This window comes from Protomyces lactucae-debilis, assembly GCF_002105105.1.
Source record: "Protomyces lactucae-debilis strain 12-1054 chromosome Unknown BCR37scaffold_34, whole genome shotgun sequence".
NCBI lineage: Eukaryota > Fungi > Ascomycota > Taphrinomycetes > Taphrinales > Protomycetaceae > Protomyces > Protomyces lactucae-debilis.
Window position 1 is genome coordinate 27,639 of NW_024468026.1, and position 14,862 is coordinate 42,500.

The 14,862-nt window shown below is 51.9% G+C and overlaps 7 protein-coding genes across 7 annotated transcripts; all 7 read left to right on the plus strand.

Moving 5' to 3' along the window:
- Positions 1–817: 817 nt before the first annotated feature.
- On the plus strand, positions 818–1,717 carry BCR37DRAFT_384789 (uncharacterized protein). The gene has a single exon (XM_040870295.1). The coding sequence runs from the start codon at positions 1,030–1,032 to the stop codon at positions 1,606–1,608; it is 579 nt and encodes a 192-aa protein (XP_040721829.1). The 5' UTR covers positions 818–1,029; the 3' UTR covers positions 1,609–1,717.
- A 325-nt stretch (positions 1,718–2,042) lies between these two features.
- Positions 2,043–4,539, plus strand: BCR37DRAFT_395974 (uncharacterized protein; the record flags this gene model as incomplete). The annotated part of the gene is made up of 4 exons (XM_040871697.1): positions 2,043–2,088; positions 2,141–2,276; positions 2,332–2,465; positions 2,510–4,539. 4 exons carry the CDS (start codon positions 2,043–2,045, stop codon positions 4,537–4,539), a joined length of 2,346 nt encoding a protein of 781 aa, XP_040721830.1.
- Positions 4,540–5,001: 462 nt separating this feature from the next.
- Positions 5,002–6,773, plus strand: BCR37DRAFT_232194 (glycoside hydrolase superfamily). The gene is made up of 2 exons (XM_040866515.1): positions 5,002–5,230; positions 5,281–6,773. The coding sequence occupies exons 1-2, from the start codon at positions 5,131–5,133 to the stop codon at positions 6,528–6,530; spliced, it is 1,350 nt and encodes a 449-aa protein (XP_040721831.1). The 5' UTR covers positions 5,002–5,130; the 3' UTR covers positions 6,531–6,773.
- A 183-nt stretch (positions 6,774–6,956) lies between these two features.
- On the plus strand, positions 6,957–7,440 carry BCR37DRAFT_384796 (uncharacterized protein). Its single transcript, XM_040870296.1, has 3 exons — positions 6,957–7,024; positions 7,079–7,175; positions 7,226–7,440. Exons 1-3 carry the CDS (start codon positions 7,016–7,018, stop codon positions 7,381–7,383), a joined length of 264 nt encoding a protein of 87 aa, XP_040721832.1. The 5' UTR covers positions 6,957–7,015; the 3' UTR covers positions 7,384–7,440.
- A 40-nt stretch (positions 7,441–7,480) lies between these two features.
- BCR37DRAFT_384798 (uncharacterized protein) lies at positions 7,481–8,180 on the plus strand. The gene has a single exon (XM_040870297.1). It carries the CDS (start codon positions 7,599–7,601, stop codon positions 7,794–7,796), a length of 198 nt encoding a protein of 65 aa, XP_040721833.1. The 5' UTR covers positions 7,481–7,598; the 3' UTR covers positions 7,797–8,180.
- A 42-nt stretch (positions 8,181–8,222) lies between these two features.
- On the plus strand, positions 8,223–10,807 carry BCR37DRAFT_232290 (uncharacterized protein). The gene has a single exon (XM_040866516.1). It carries the CDS (start codon positions 8,604–8,606, stop codon positions 10,608–10,610), a length of 2,007 nt encoding a protein of 668 aa, XP_040721834.1. The 5' UTR covers positions 8,223–8,603; the 3' UTR covers positions 10,611–10,807.
- Positions 10,808–11,004: 197 nt separating this feature from the next.
- On the plus strand, positions 11,005–11,892 carry BCR37DRAFT_353036 (glycoside hydrolase superfamily; the record flags this gene model as incomplete). Its single annotated transcript, XM_040868166.1, has 1 exon — positions 11,005–11,892. The coding sequence occupies one exon, from the start codon at positions 11,005–11,007 to the stop codon at positions 11,890–11,892; it is 888 nt and encodes a 295-aa protein (XP_040721835.1).
- Between the last annotated feature and the right edge of the window lie 2,970 nt (positions 11,893–14,862).

Here is a 14,862-nt window from a genome sequence, read left to right on the forward strand (position 1 = left end):
AGAGAGCAAATGTTTGGGAATTGTCCGTTGGCGGTGTTTCGCAAAGAGCGGCTGATTGTGAAGCATACAGTGCACTGGGTCGCTAGGTAGCACACCAAGATGGGATGTTTGTGCCCGGAGCAGGCGGCCAACTTGCAACATTGCACAGGACAAAGGGTGTAGTACACATTGCCCTAAAGAGGAAACGTCGGGCCGATTCATGCTAGCGACTATCGTTAGTGTTGGTGCAGAGACTGCCTGCTCTGTTGATCTGCACATCGTCGATGGTCAATTTCAGATATCTGTACTTGTCTTGACCTCATTGAGAAGAACACCAGCCAAACCAACCCTGACCCAAGCCTCGTCAGACATAGCTTGAGTATCAATGTCCATGACTGCCTTGTAGATCGTCATCTCACGAACACTTCGCCGAAAACACACTTAGAGTGTGTGCTCGGATAGCAGAGATGAGACTCCGTTCAGTCACAGCCCAGCAAGTCTTTCGAGAGCGGGTCTGTTTCAAGCCCAAGGAGAAGAGCGGAGCCAGCTTCTGGAAAGTTGAACAAAAGCGGCTCATCACTCAGTTGGGCAGAGTGTGCTTTGAATGATGGGCATGGGCGCGGTATGACTTGTCTGATGTCCTCTGATACGATGGTATCTCGGACCTTTTACCGTGTGTTCGTCATGTGATTCGACAAGGAGATGTCCAGAGCAGGGTTGGTACTTGAGCTTACCTCGTTGTTGTAGAGGTTTCACAGAGAGAAGCAAGTAAAGCTTGTGAGCATGAGTATATATTGCTTCAGAGTAGACGGAGGAGCAGGCCCTTTATTTGAGCACAGCCAAGCAGCTCCAGCAAATAGAATACGCATTCAGCCCAGCAGCACAAGTAGTACTCGGTGAACAGTGCAAGTAGCAGCCAGTAGCAAGTCGCAGCCTCAGACCATTCGACAGTTGACGTCACGTGTAGCCAAAATCTCAGAACTGGCGACCAAAAAGCGAGGACGAGCTTGACCTCCCATCTATCTATCTATCTATCTATCTACAGTTGCTATGACTGAGCTGCATACCATGTCAGATGCTGAGGATGTCCTGAGACCGCTTGACAATGAGGAGGAAGACCCACAGGCAGAGCTGGCTAAGATGAAGGCCCATGTTGCAGCAATGGAGGCAGAGGCCGCCAAGTTGCGCGAGATGCAGACACAGCTAGACAATGAGAACGCCGAGCTCGCAGAGTCAAAGGAGGATGTGGATGGCCGGTCAGTTTACGTGGGTAATGTGGACTATGGAGCGACACCAGAAGAGATACAAGCGCACTTTGCGTCGTGTGGACAAATTAATCGCATCACAATCCTATGTGACAAGTTCACAGGGCATCCCAAGGGTTTCGCCTATGTCGAATTTGCAGAGCCGGCACTCGTTGCACAGGCTTTGGTACTGAATGAGTCTGAGTTCCGCGGGCGGGCGCTCAAAGTAACACCGAAGCGGACAAATGTACCCTTTATGGGTGCGCGAGGCGGTCGCGGTGGACGAGGAGGCAGAGGCGGTCGTGGTGGTAGAGGCTATGCGCCGAGAGGGCGTGGTGGGTATCGTGGAGGGTACCGGGGAGGTCGTGGAGGGGCGCCGTACTAGAGGCCTGCTTCGCCCGGATGGGCCTACCGCAGTCTGGACTGTTATCTATACTCTCTATAGCTCAGACTACTGGTCAGACCCTTTCATAGCATGCTGCCCTTGTCCTAGGCCTTTCTATACCTTTCCTCTTCCTTTTTGACATTTTCGCAGGGGAGCGACGACGACGACGACGACCAACAGCGACAACGCACAACGGAGACCAAGACCCAAGACCAGCTTCAACCCTTCATCCTCACCCCGTTCTTGGGCGAGTAGCGTCTCCGATCTTTGCTGCCAAGTTCAACTAGCATCCTCTTTCTTCCTGGGACTTTGGCCATCACTGATCAAGCCGCGCACCTCCAATTGACGACAGGCCAGCATCCGATCCACACCGATCTCTAGGCATTCGTCTGTATATCGAGCACTGAGAAGAAGCGCATTGCTTGCATAGGACCATGTCGTCTTCAGAATCGCGCAAAATCAAGCTCACCGTCATTGCCGGTACGCCACATGCTCCCATCCTCCAAGGCAAAAGACTAATACCTACTTATAGCGGATGGCTTGTACAAGAGAGACCTTTTGCGGCTGCCAGACCCATTTGCAGTAGTGACGGTCGATGGCGAACAGACGCATACGACTTCCGTCATCAAGAAGACCGTCAACCCGTACTGGAACGAGCCCTTTGAAGTGTATGTTCGGTCTCGCTTTGTCACAAGGCTTGATGCTAACCTTGTCTTTCTTTAGCACCGTCACGCCCTCCAGCATCATTGCCGTCCAGGTCTTTGACCAAAAGAAATTCAAGAAGAAGGACCAAGGCTTCCTGGGCGTCATCAACCTCCGCGTTGGCGATGCCCTTGATCTCTCCCTCTCTGGCGATGGTAAGCTCGTTTTTGCAGCATAATCAAGAGACTAATGATTCTAGAAATGCTCACCCGCGACCTCAAAAAGTCAACAGACAACCTCGTCGTCCAGGGCAAGCTCATTGTCAACCTCTCCACCACCATCAGCAACGCACCAGCCCGCACAAACGGCGCTGCCGCCTCCGCCAGTCCTCATGGGTCGAGTGCAGCACTCAACAACATGGCCGGCATGCAAGCCGCACTCCCCAACGGCGGTGCTAATCCACCAGCGGCATCTGCCGCATCGGCCGCTAATGGCGGGACATACAGCTCATTTGAAGATCATCTGGGTCGATTGCCAACAGGATGGGAACGACGAACGGACAATTTGGGCCGAACGTACTATGTGGATCACAATACGCGAACGACAACCTGGACGCGCCCTAGCTCCAGCCAGCCTGAGGCGGAACGCACAGCGCAAGCGAATACAACAACGGATATTGAACGACAGCGATTGAATGCACGCACGCTGCCTGAAGACCGTGCTGGGACTTCCTCACCGACACCTGCTGCGACAACGGCTCCTCCTGCCTCCGCTTCTGCGCCTGCTGCTTCCACTGAACCAACAGTTGCCGGCATGGGCAATGCGACGAGTGCAGGGTCCGGTGAGATGCCTGCTGGTTGGGAACAACGATACACACCAGAGGGACGCATGTACTACGTTGACCACAACACGCGCACTACGACTTGGGTGGATCCACGCAGGCAGCAGTATATTCGCATGTATGGACAAAATGCAGGTGCTAGCGGAACCGTCCTTCAGCAACCCGTCTCACAACTTGGGCCATTGCCCTCTGGATGGGAGATGCGGCTCACCAACTCTGCACGGGTATACTTTGTTGATCACAATACAAAGACGACGACATGGGATGATCCGCGGTTGCCGTCATCCATGGATCCAAATGTGCCACAGTACAAGCGTGATTTCAGGCGAAAGTTGATTTACTTCCGTTCGCAGCCTGCATTGCGACCACTCCCTGGACAGTGCCACATCAAGGTTCGCCGCGACCACATCTTTGAGGACTCGTATGCCGAGATAATGAGGCAATCCTCGGGTGACCTGAAGAAGCGACTCATGATTAAGTTTGAGGGAGAGGATGGACTCGACTACGGCGGTTTGTCTCGCGAGTTTTTCTTTTTGCTCTCTCATGAAATGTTCAACCCCTTCTATTGCTTATTTGAGTACTCGGCCGTGGATAACTACACACTTCAGATGAACCCGCATTCAGGCATTAACCCAGAACATCTCAACTACTTCAAATTTATCGGTCGAGTTTTGGGTCTTTCCATCTTTCACCGGCGGTTCGTGGATGCGTTTTTCGTCGTGTCGTTTTACAAGATGATTCTCAACAAAAAGTGTACACTTGCAGACATGGAGTCGATTGACGCCGAGTTCTTCCGCTCATTGACGTGGATGCTCGAGAACTCCATCGATGGTATCTTGGACCTCACCTTCTCAACAGAAGACGACCGGTTCGGTGAAGTCGTCACGCTTGACTTGAAGCCAGATGGACAGAGTATTGAGGTGACAGACGAGAATAAGAGCGAATACGTCGAGCTCGTCACTGAATGGCGTATCCAGAAGCGCATTGAAGAACAATTCAACGCCTTCAAAGCGGGCTTCCATGAGCTCGTGCCACAAGAACTCATCAATGTCTTTGATGAGCGTGAGCTTGAGCTGCTGATTGGTGGTATTGCAGATATGGATGTCGATGACTGGAAGAAGCACACAGACTACCGAGGCTACACTGAAACAGACGACGTGGTGCAGTGGTTCTTCAAGCTCATCAACACCTGGGACAATGAAAAGCGCGCTCGTCTGTTGCAATTTGCTACGGGAACATCACGTATTCCAATCGGTGGATTCAAGGATTTGCAAGGTAGTGATGGTCCAAGACGCTTTACGATTGAAAAGTCGGGTGAAACAACACAATTGCCCAAAGCGCATACTTGCTTCAACCGAATCGATTTGCCTCCTTACTCAAGCTACGAAGAGTTGGAGAAGAAGCTGTCGTTTTCGGTGGACGAGTCGATTGGATTTGGTGTCGAGTGATGTGGGAAGTGTGTGTGCGTGTGTGGTGTCGCAAGCGTGATGCCGACTATGGTGGTTTCGAACTTTGCACGTTCTTTTTGCTGGGTTTCTCTTTGTTATACAGTTGTCGAGTCTTGTTCTTTCTCTGTCCATGGGTGAGTGATGCTCGAGTCCTTTGGATTGTGGCACGGTCGAGGATACGACGTGTCATCTGAAAATGCACATCAGTCGCGCTTGATCATGATGGTAACGGATGCTCTGTGACGCGTTCCAGACCTTGTGCATGCATCGAGAACGCTGATTGACATTGGAACGGACTCTATGACATTCACTCAGTCAATAGTCTGCAGTTGACGCGTCCAGCCGATCAGCTGCATTGGCACGGTCAAATCCCCGCTGCATGAATTTGATGCCAGGAGACAAGGGGTAGCCGCAGCAGAACACACCACAGAAGAGTACATAGACCGCAGAACACCTCGTAAACCTTCCTTAGCCCTTCTACAACGGTACGGCATAGACCTACGCATCACCTGCTACACAGACCAGGTTTCTTTGTTTCATCTTTGGCACCTCACACTCCCCTGCGACTCCTCTAGCGACCCTTGTACGACCATGCGTCCGTGCATCCTCTTGAGCCTCGTGACGGCACTTGCACTAGAAGCTCAAGCAGCCTACAATCGGGCCTCTTCTGATAATATAGTCATCTACTGGGGTATGCATCTTCATCCAAGTCACGGCCCACAGTGCTAACCACGATCGCAGGACAAACAGGCGGAGGCAATCAAACATCACTTGCAACCACTTGTGCTTCCTCTGGCGCTGATATTGTTGTCCTTTCCTTCCTCACAACCTTCTTTGGACCCGGCGGCTTACCTGTCCTCAACTTTGCCTCCCACTGCAGCGAACAATTTCCGGGCACCAACTTGCTCAAGTGTGATGCCATTGCCAGGGGAATCCAAACTTGTCAGGACCTTGGCGTTCTTGTCTTGCTGTCTCTCGGCGGTGCTGTAGCGAATGTTGGCTTCTCCAGCGTTGCGCAAGCAAGCGGATTTGCTGACACCCTCTGGGACCTCTTTGGTGGCGGTAGCTCCAATACACGTCCTTTTGGAACGGTCGTCTTGAATGGCTTTGACCTGGATATTGAGCATGGCTCGCCTGAGCATTACACGGCCCTAGTCACGCAATTGCAACGCCATTTCCAGCAGAGTGGGAGGACATACTACATGGCAGCCGCACCACAATGTCCATTTCCAGATGCGACTCTCGGAAAAGTACTGGATGAAGCACCCTTTGATTTTGTCTTTGTTCAGCACTACAACAACCCTAGCTGTGCGATTCCAGCAGGTCAAGGTTTCAATGCAGGTACTTGGCAGACGTGGGCCAAGACGGCACCCAATACCAATGTCCAGCTCTTCGTGGGTGTACCTGCTGCGCCTGCTGCCGCCGGATCAGGCTATGTCGATGCAGCAGCTATTTCAACCGCAATGCAGCAAATCAAGTCGCAATTTGGCGAGACGCGACTTGGCGGCGTCATGTTTTGGGATGCCTCCTTCTTGAGTGGCAGAGAGAATGTCGCAACCGCCGTCAAGGCAAAGCTGGGAAGTGCACCAGCTGGTCCGCCTCAAGCTGATAATGTTGCCGCTGCAATAGCGACTCCTCCACCAGCTGTGCCTATCGTGCCTCCATCTAGTACAGCTCCTGTCACAACATTTGTCTACGTTGCAGGCATCGGCCCAGAAGCAAGTCCCCAAGCAGCTTTACAGCAAGCTAGCTGGGGCGATGGTGACGGCGCACCTTGTCAAATTGAAGGACAAATGCAGTGTCGTCCAACTGGCGCATTCGCTACATGCGATCATGGTGCTTGGGTCATTCGAGCGTGTGCGCCCGGTACGGCATGCAGACCCGCTGGTGATAGTATTGTTTGTGATTATGCAGGGGCACCGTCAAGAAACAGGAGAAAGCGAGCTGGACAGTATATGCATGAGCATGAGCACTTGCTCAGAAGGACATGAGCGATGGTTTTTGGCAGTCTTAGGTATGTAGATTACTTGTAGACAATGTAGAGTATTTTGACGTGTAGCGATCGCCAGTTGTAGGATCATCCCGCGCCAAATGCAATCGCCAGGAATGACGAGGTGCTCCAGCATCGACGTCGCATTGATGTTGCTAGAAAGAGACAGGAGACAGCATAGGGTGTAGATATCCAGTCTGACCCTCTGAATGTCCTTGTCCCTCTAAACAACAGCTGCATGGCCTGTCTATTTGGCCTCTAGTGCCTGATGCGAGGTGATCAGCTGATAAGAAGGCGACTCGGCTCCGCAATCCCCACACTGGCAGGCAACGACGAGAGACAGCAGAGCAGCAGCCGGGGAGAGGGGGCCCAGAGCTGGGTATAAGTAGGGGAGCACGGCCCAGTATGTGACCATCACCCAAGTACTCACAAGAGTCACTTTCTAGATAGCAATCAGGAACAGCCCTTCTACACATACAATCAATCATGACCAGGGTATGCAGCCTTCTATCTCTGTCGCCCGGCATCTGCTGACGCGTCCTCCCCCAGTCTATCCGCGAAGCAGCAGATCTTCCAAAGCACAGTGACGGCAAGGGTCACATCTTGGACCCTCATGTGACCCAGAAGAAGCAGGGATCCGGCTCTGGTAAGTCTTGCGCTCTGCAATCGCAAACGCATATGCTCACACGACCACAGGCAATTGGGGACGACCTGAAGATGACATTACAGACCTGCAAGAGTTTTCCATGCTCAAGACACGACGTCGCTCCAACTCGCAGTCTCAGAATTCTGAGCGAGAAAAGATGGCCACCAAGTTTGAGAAGGAGGACTTTGAGGATGAGGTCTTTCACTAGACGGCACAACAAGCAGCATTTCATGTCCATCGCGCTGAGCTGCTATGATTATCACGACACGCACAGGATTGTTGTCTCTGCAGCAAGCAAGACATTCATACTCAATCAATCCTGACTTTATCAAGCGTGCTATTGTGTGCTGAAGCTACGTGAATGAACACTTCTGATCTTGTACATACCACGAGACACGCTCGACAGCCTCTGTCTGCAATTGCATGAAGCGAGCGAATCCTTGCCACAGCCGCATCTTACATTGCAGTAGCGTCAAGCCTCTTCTGCCAGTGCTCATGCGATGTCGTCTGTTATACCTCAAATGCGTCAGATCCAGTCTCTATCCTGTCGCGGGAGCATTAGAAGGAGAGTCTACCTGCAATTTGTTGAGCCTGGTGCGATCACACTACACTGAGAGCTAACATGATAGCGCTGGAAAGAGAGGATGGCACTACGGAGTGGGTTGAACTCAAACCTCAAGGAGCAGTTTTAGATGGTCCCGTAGAGTCACGAAGGTTTTGGAAGGCGGTCATCCACCGTCTCGATGATTGCTCAGCATAAACTCTGTGCCGATGTCAAGGAGACAGGTGGAGACCTGCGTTTCGTGTGCACAATGGCACGGTGTAGGGATTCATTCAACACATCATCAGACCATTACGCCAGGGCTTGAAGGAACCTCAGACTAGCAGTGCAGTGTAAGCAATACTTGACTTCAGGCAGCAGCGGCTATTCTGCAGATGACGATGCGTATCGTCTGGACAAAGCGCGGCAGTACTCTACCGGTGTACACAGTACAGCGTCCACCGAATGCGGTTCAGCTGCAGACAAAGCGCCCAGCCACCGTGCGCTGAAAATTATCCGTGCACCTCCTTTGCTCATTCAGATGCGCCAGAACTCCTTTGCCCGGCTCATCGGCCGTGTGCCCGTCCACAGCATCGGCCTCCTTGGCGTGTCTCAACGGGTCTCGAGTCATGTCTCTCGTCGCGGCAGATGGCAATTACAGCTTCTGACAGCGTCGAAAGCGGGCACAGCCTAAAAATGCCTTTATACCTGCTTCCCTGCTAGCCAAACGTTCCTTTGTTCCTCAAACACTTCTTCACCCTGACGCGTTTGGAGTCACCTCTGCAGCTACTTCGTCAGCCTGCTCCATCGCGTTTCTGCTCTGCTTCTGCTCCTGCCTATAAACGATCTGCTATCAATGCACCTGTCTTGCTAGCCGCTAGTCTTCCATGGAAAGAGCTGATGAGACTGCCAAGTACTTGGCGACTGCCGCTTTCCGCAGTCGACAAGTGGCAGTCGTGCTATGGGTGGTCTATCTCATATTGATTGTTGTTGTACGGCTCGTGTCGCTCGTCGTGCAGTATCACTGTCGCTCGAACATACCCCTTGCGCTTGCCTGCACAGGCACGCACACACGCTGGCTTTCACAACGTGTTCTACATACACGACTAGCGCGTTTCACTTATCACCTCCCGATCTTCTCGGTAGCCAATATTCCCACGTATGGTGAAAGTGCAGTCATTGGCGCGTACCTTGCGGCCAACATATTGGCCTGCAGCGTGGGTTACACAGGCTACACGAACCAATCTGCCCTTCGCAAAGCAGTAGCCATGCGTACAGGGACACTGGCCTTTGCCAACTACCCGCTGCTCGTTGGGCTAGTCGGTCGTAATGTGGCGATTGCTCGCTTGACTGGTGTCTCTCGTGCTTCTCTGCGTACGCTACATCGCTGGTCAGGCAGACTCGTGGCCATCTTCTCTTTGGCACATACCATTGCCTATCTCTCTGTCTATCATGCATCAGCAACTCCTTCTCGATCATTCACCAGCATCCTGCAGCATTGTTGGGAGGCACGCTTCTTTAGAGCTGGCGCAGTGGCGATGATCGCTGCAAGTATTCTTTTGTTCGGTTCCTGGCATGTTCTTCGCCAACGATGCTACGAGTTGTTCCTTACGTTGCATATTCTCTCGGCAGTAGTGTTGCTCTTTGCGAGTTTGCTCCATGAACGCTGGAGCAGCAATGCAACCTCTGTCATTATTTGGGTCTACCTCGGTCTTGGCCTCTGGGCACTCGACTATTTCAATCGTGGTCTCAACATGCTCTACTGCTGTTTCGCTAGACGATTGCCTCAAGCAACGTTGACGTGTCTACCTGGAGACATCACACAAGTCGACATTGCACTCCCCTCTGGTTGTTTACTGGAACCTGGTGCTACAGTCTACTTGTGCCAGTGGCAATCATGGCAATGGCACCCCTTCACAGTCCTTGCAAATGATTTAACAGACGACACATTGGTCCCCTCTATCAAGCCAGAACCTGCACGGCAAGATTCAATGGCTTCCGTTGCAAGTGACAAGACGCTCGTGAATGCAACCATCACGACATTAAGCAAAGTGGATGAAGAATGCGGTTGTGTTGAAGATGTCTCGCAAATCAGCCGCATCAGACTCCTTGTCAAAGCGCAAGGCGGGCTCACCCGTCACTTGCACGATCTTGCCACGACTGCTGCACGTCGATCTCGGCAACCTGCCGTGACGCGCGTTTTGCTCGATGGACCGTATATGGAGAAACGAAGCGTGCACCATAATATGCGGAACTTACTCTTGATGGCAGGTGGTGTTGGCATCACTGCGGTATTCCCGGCATTTCAAGAAGCTTGCCTGCATAGCACTGCACGACATCTACAACTTATTTGGATCATCAGGACGCGTGCTGAGAGTCACGTCCTCAAACGACAAATTGAGGCGTGTCTCGCACGGGCGAATGCAACGCCGCTTGGACATCGTGCTTCTGCAACCATCTATGTGACACGAGAAGGTGCACCTGCTACGGAGGACCCATCGACGCCTTCTGTACAGCCGCCCTGCCAAGCTGCTGGTCGTACATCATGGCAACCGCGATGGCGACAGAGCTTTCAAGAAACGAGTCAACGACGTGCGTGTCACCGCATCCAATATATGTATGGTAAGCCTGATGTGGCAGTGTTGCTCGCAGGGGCTGTGGATTCTGTTCAGGCTGGTCTGGGATATTCTGCTCAATCTACAAAAGATGTGTATGGCTTTTCAGCTGCACGTCAAGAGAAGCGGTCGAAGCAGACAGGTGCTGATGGGCATTTGTTGCATGTCCATGTGTGCGGTTCGCTGGCTCTCTCTGAGGATGTGAGATTGGCCAGTGGACAGCGAAGTCTTGGAGAGGGGACAGGGGCAGTTGAGGTTGTATTTGAGGTACTGCGGTAGTCTGCTCCAGCTACACAATAGACAGTCTGGTCTAGTCCAGCTATACAAATGATCATACAGTAGACGGTGTACAATGTACATGTACAAGTCAGCGATTGAGTGTCTGCGCATTCTATTTTTGGGCAGCTCGAAACTCGCATTTGAGCATGGACCACGCAGACAGCAGACAGAGGGTCTGATGCTGGATACGATGCTGTAAATGAGGCTGTATTCGATGCTGTACATAGCAAGATCATCACTGGCTCGTCCGTGCTACGGTGCCACAGACCCTTGTTGCATGTGCTGCACGCGCTATCCTGCAGCACAGAGCAGACTATAAGAACCCCGTCTCCTGCACTCCAGCTACAGGTCACTCTAGACAGCATCCTACCTGCATCCACACAGCACGCACACCATGAAGACACGTTTCACCCTCCTTGCACTCCTCTCTGCCGCATCAGCCACCTACACAGGCTACAACCTCGACGCACAACGCGCAGACGGACAATGCAAGACCCCGCTAGACTGGGCAGCAGATCTCGCTGCCATCCGTACCTTCCCCAACCCAACCGGCGGTGACCTTGCAGTACGCGTGTTTGCCAGTAGTGACTGTGGAACACTCTGGAACATCGCTCAACCTGCCATGGATGCAGGCATTCGTGTCCTTGCCGGTGTCTGGGCATCTGACATTGACAACCACTTCAGCAGGGAGAAGGACGCATTGAATGGCGTCATACAGCTGTATGGGTGCGGATTCCTTGCCGCGGTTTCCGTTGGCAGTGAAGACTTGTATCGTCAAGAGATCCCTGCTTCTCGACTTGCCGAGCAAATCTACGATGTTCGAGGAATGGTACGACAGTATGGTGGCGCTTGTGCATCTGTTCTCATCACACACACGGATACTTGGACTGCTTGGGTGGATCCTGCCAACACTCCTGTCATCAATGCTGTGGACTTCCTCTCCAACGATGCCTACCCGTACTACCAAGGAGCAAACATCATCGACGGTGGCGCAACACTCGCTACAGCTATCAACAATGTCCGTGCAGTAGCTGGAGGCAAGCCAGTTTGGGTGGGAGAGACAGGATGGCCGACTGCAGGCGCGATCAATGGTCAAGCTGTTCCAAGCGTTGACAACCTGCAATCTTACTACCGTCAAGCTGTGTGTCCTGGTGGACCTTTGCATGATATCAACTACTTCCTCTTTGGTGCGTTCGATCATGCGAACCGTGCAGAGGGCGTGGAGCAGAGTTTTGGCTTGGCGAATGTCAACAGGCAACTCAAGATCAGCATGACTTGCTAGACGAGATCGACGAGCATGACAAGAGATACGACAATGATGACTTTGTATAGCATTTTAGCGCTTGAGCAGAGTCCTTTTCATGATGCATTCCGCTGTCTTGCTGCATGGTCTTGCCTCATGCTCCATGCTTTCGTCGACCAATCGTTTTCTGCGGGCTCCTAAACGGTGGACAATGATGACTCTCGTAAAGACACACTCTTGATTGAAAGCTCTTCAATGTGACCAAGATCTACTGAAAAGGCAAGTCATTGTACGTCTTGACTTGATTCTATGCGTCCTTAGCATAAAGAGACATGACCAACTGCTACAAAATTTGGGCTCTTACAGGCCGTTTCTCAGATGCACATCGCTGAGACCTTGCCCACCTGAAATCGCCACGGAAATTCCATTTCAACAAACGCAGAATACATCTGTGAGGCCGCAGAGTGAGCTGCAACCTCACATCGGCTCGGAGTCCTCACCGTTCAGATGGCATAGCACGTGCTCCCGGACGTGCTGTGCTGGCAACTCCTTCATATGCTCTCTTCTTACCTTTTCAATACATTAATCTCTTCCACATCTCATTCTCAGGCCTACTACACACGTATAGTTGCTTGAGTGGTGAAAGTGGAGAAGCAGCGACGTAAGGAACCTAAGGCCTTACAACAATCAAGTTGTGTAAAGTATGACATGATCTTCAGAGTATTCAAAACTCGCCACGATAATTGCTAGGGAGTTGATACGGATGAAAATATTTGCCAGTCGATCAGCATAAAGCATTTGAACTGCGCGCTACCATGAGCATATATTCGAATACCCATTAAGCGCCGGGGACCCTGGCTTGAGCCCACATTTGTGAAGCCCAATATAGCCAACGTCAGAGAGGTCCTTCATGGATTGCTTGAGATATTCCGCGACCAAGGTATGGTAACACGAACTTATGGTGGCGGCCACTCCATGCATGACTTCTTCATAGACAAACCAGTAATTGCAAAGGCAAGGGGCTCCTACAAGTGGCTCATTGTGGAACCACTCAACATAGCCACGGACTTTTGCGCGACCCTCCTGACACATGAATTGCCCTCGTTTCCATGTACGCTTGTATAAACCTAGGATGCGTTGGTCACAAATGGCTTGGCATGTCCCCACAGGATGTGGCGTAACGAGGGACATTCCAAAGCCGACATTTTGATAGCAATAGTCCTCGGCATGGCGGATCGAGGCTGTTTCAACAGTACTGAGCGGCTGCCAGGACCAGAATGTCAGGATTGCGAAAGAGATGAACGCAGCTGGAAAGCGCAACTTGGTGAATGCAAACATTGCCTGCTGTTAGCCCTGACAATGAATCGAATGTGGAAGTACGATTGTGGATATCAGACTTCAAGTGCAAGCTTTGATGAGAGATGATTCAGCAGCTGGCTGGCAGTTGACTCCTTATATCTGTCAAACTAATTTTAGGTAGTGCCAATGGGGATACATTTGTTGTTTTGTTCAATTGAGTCAGATACGACCTATGAGCAATTTTTAGTCAAAGATTGCAGAATAATCTCATGACTGCTTCTGAGCTGCTGAGCCTAGACTCGCCTATTGCTACACGAAGTCGTATCAGTGTTCCCGCGCATGTGCTTGCGCAGCACGCTGAAATTAGTGCAAATGCGCAGAACTGTGACGAAGGGCGAACAGGACAGGACGAATGCTTGTGCTGAAGACAGGACTTGGGCGAGATGTAGGGGACAAGAATAGAAATTGTAAACTAAGGAACAAGACAGCGGAAGGCTGCCTACTTATGTCTACCAGGTACCAGCATGAGAGCGGATGGCGATGATGGGGATGGAGCCCACGGGAGCCGACTCTCAGCAGGTGAACAGTGAAAGAAGAGGGGAAGCGAGATTGCATGAGCCCAGTGGAGATGTCCGAGCTGCAAGATAAGGAAGAGACAGAACAAGGGACGACGTGGTAGACGTCGTCGACGAGTAAGAGAGCGAGTAAGGACAACGTGACAGAGCGTTGCCGGAAGCGGGGAAGCTAGGCGCGGGACGATAGGCAACGTGCTGAGGTGATAAGCGTCGTTGAATGGCGGAAGGTAGAAAAGCCGCGATGAGTTGCTAGAGCATGTGGTGCGGGAAAGTCGGATGCGAGGTTTAAGGCTGCGTGTTCGTTACAGAACCTCCTCCTCCAAGCGCTGCGTCTCGAAGTGCACTTGGTCGAGTGGGTAGCTTGACGTAGGATGGGACAGCAGCATCGGGGTTGCGGAGATGGAAGTCGTGAACAAGAATCGGAGCATTCTGGTAGGCCTCACGAGCAGGGATCCACTCGTCCTCATCGTGTGGGAAGCCTTCGTAGTGGATTTTGTATTGGAAGCCGCTACCGCGTGGTTGAATAGCCATGATTTCATCGTAGATCCATTCCAGGTTGTTGCCGACGACGATAGGCTCGGGAGCTTCTTGAGGTCGCTCCAGGTAGGCCTTGCCGAGGGACTCTGGTGATTGATGAGGAGACAAGAGGCTAGGGTGGAACACATTGTGTATTCGCATCGAGGCAGGAAGACGGAGTTGGAAGGCTCGGTCGTGGATTGTGTCGGTGATGGGAAAAGGACCGAGATTCTTGTGCGAGAATTTGCCTTGTTTCTGCAATGCTTGGACGTTCTTGGCGTTGAGCCAGACTTTCTGGCCGAGCTCGAAGGGAGGAGCTTCAAGGCGATGACGATCAGCGAAGGCCTTTTGAGCAGCTTGAGCGTCTTTGAGATGATCCTTGAGTTCTTGTTGAACAAGCTTGAGACGTTGAGACATGTCGTAGCTAATAGCATTGCGAGAATCGGTAGTGGCATCGAAGCGTAGACCAGACCGAGGATGGTAAGAATAATTGGCAAAGAAGGGTGTTGTCTTGATGGACGCATGAACCGAGTTGTTGTAGGCGAATTCGGCTCTTGGCAAGAGCTTGACCCAATTGTCTTGATCGGCGTTGGTGAAGCACCGAAGGTATTGTTCGAGG

What these genes read in the sequence shown, in the direction of transcription:
- BCR37DRAFT_384789 (XM_040870295.1), top strand. Translation starts at nt 1,030, where the DNA reads ATGACTGAGCTGCATACCATGTCAGATGCTGAGGATGTCCTGAGACCG.
- BCR37DRAFT_232194 (XM_040866515.1), top strand. Translation starts at nt 5,131, where the DNA reads ATGCGTCCGTGCATCCTCTTGAGCCTCGTGACGGCACTTGCACTAGAA. An exon ending in TAATATAGTCATCTACTGGG is followed by an intron (nt 5,231 to 5,280) that starts GTATGCATCTTC and finishes CCACGATCGCAG; the next exon opens with GACAAACAGGCGGAGGCAAT.
- BCR37DRAFT_384796 (XM_040870296.1), top strand. An exon ending in GAAGCAGGGATCCGGCTCTG is followed by an intron (nt 7,176 to 7,225) that starts GTAAGTCTTGCG and finishes ACACGACCACAG; the next exon opens with GCAATTGGGGACGACCTGAA.
- BCR37DRAFT_384798 (XM_040870297.1), top strand. Translation starts at nt 7,599, where the DNA reads ATGAAGCGAGCGAATCCTTGCCACAGCCGCATCTTACATTGCAGTAGC.
- BCR37DRAFT_232290 (XM_040866516.1), top strand. Translation starts at nt 8,604, where the DNA reads ATGGAAAGAGCTGATGAGACTGCCAAGTACTTGGCGACTGCCGCTTTC.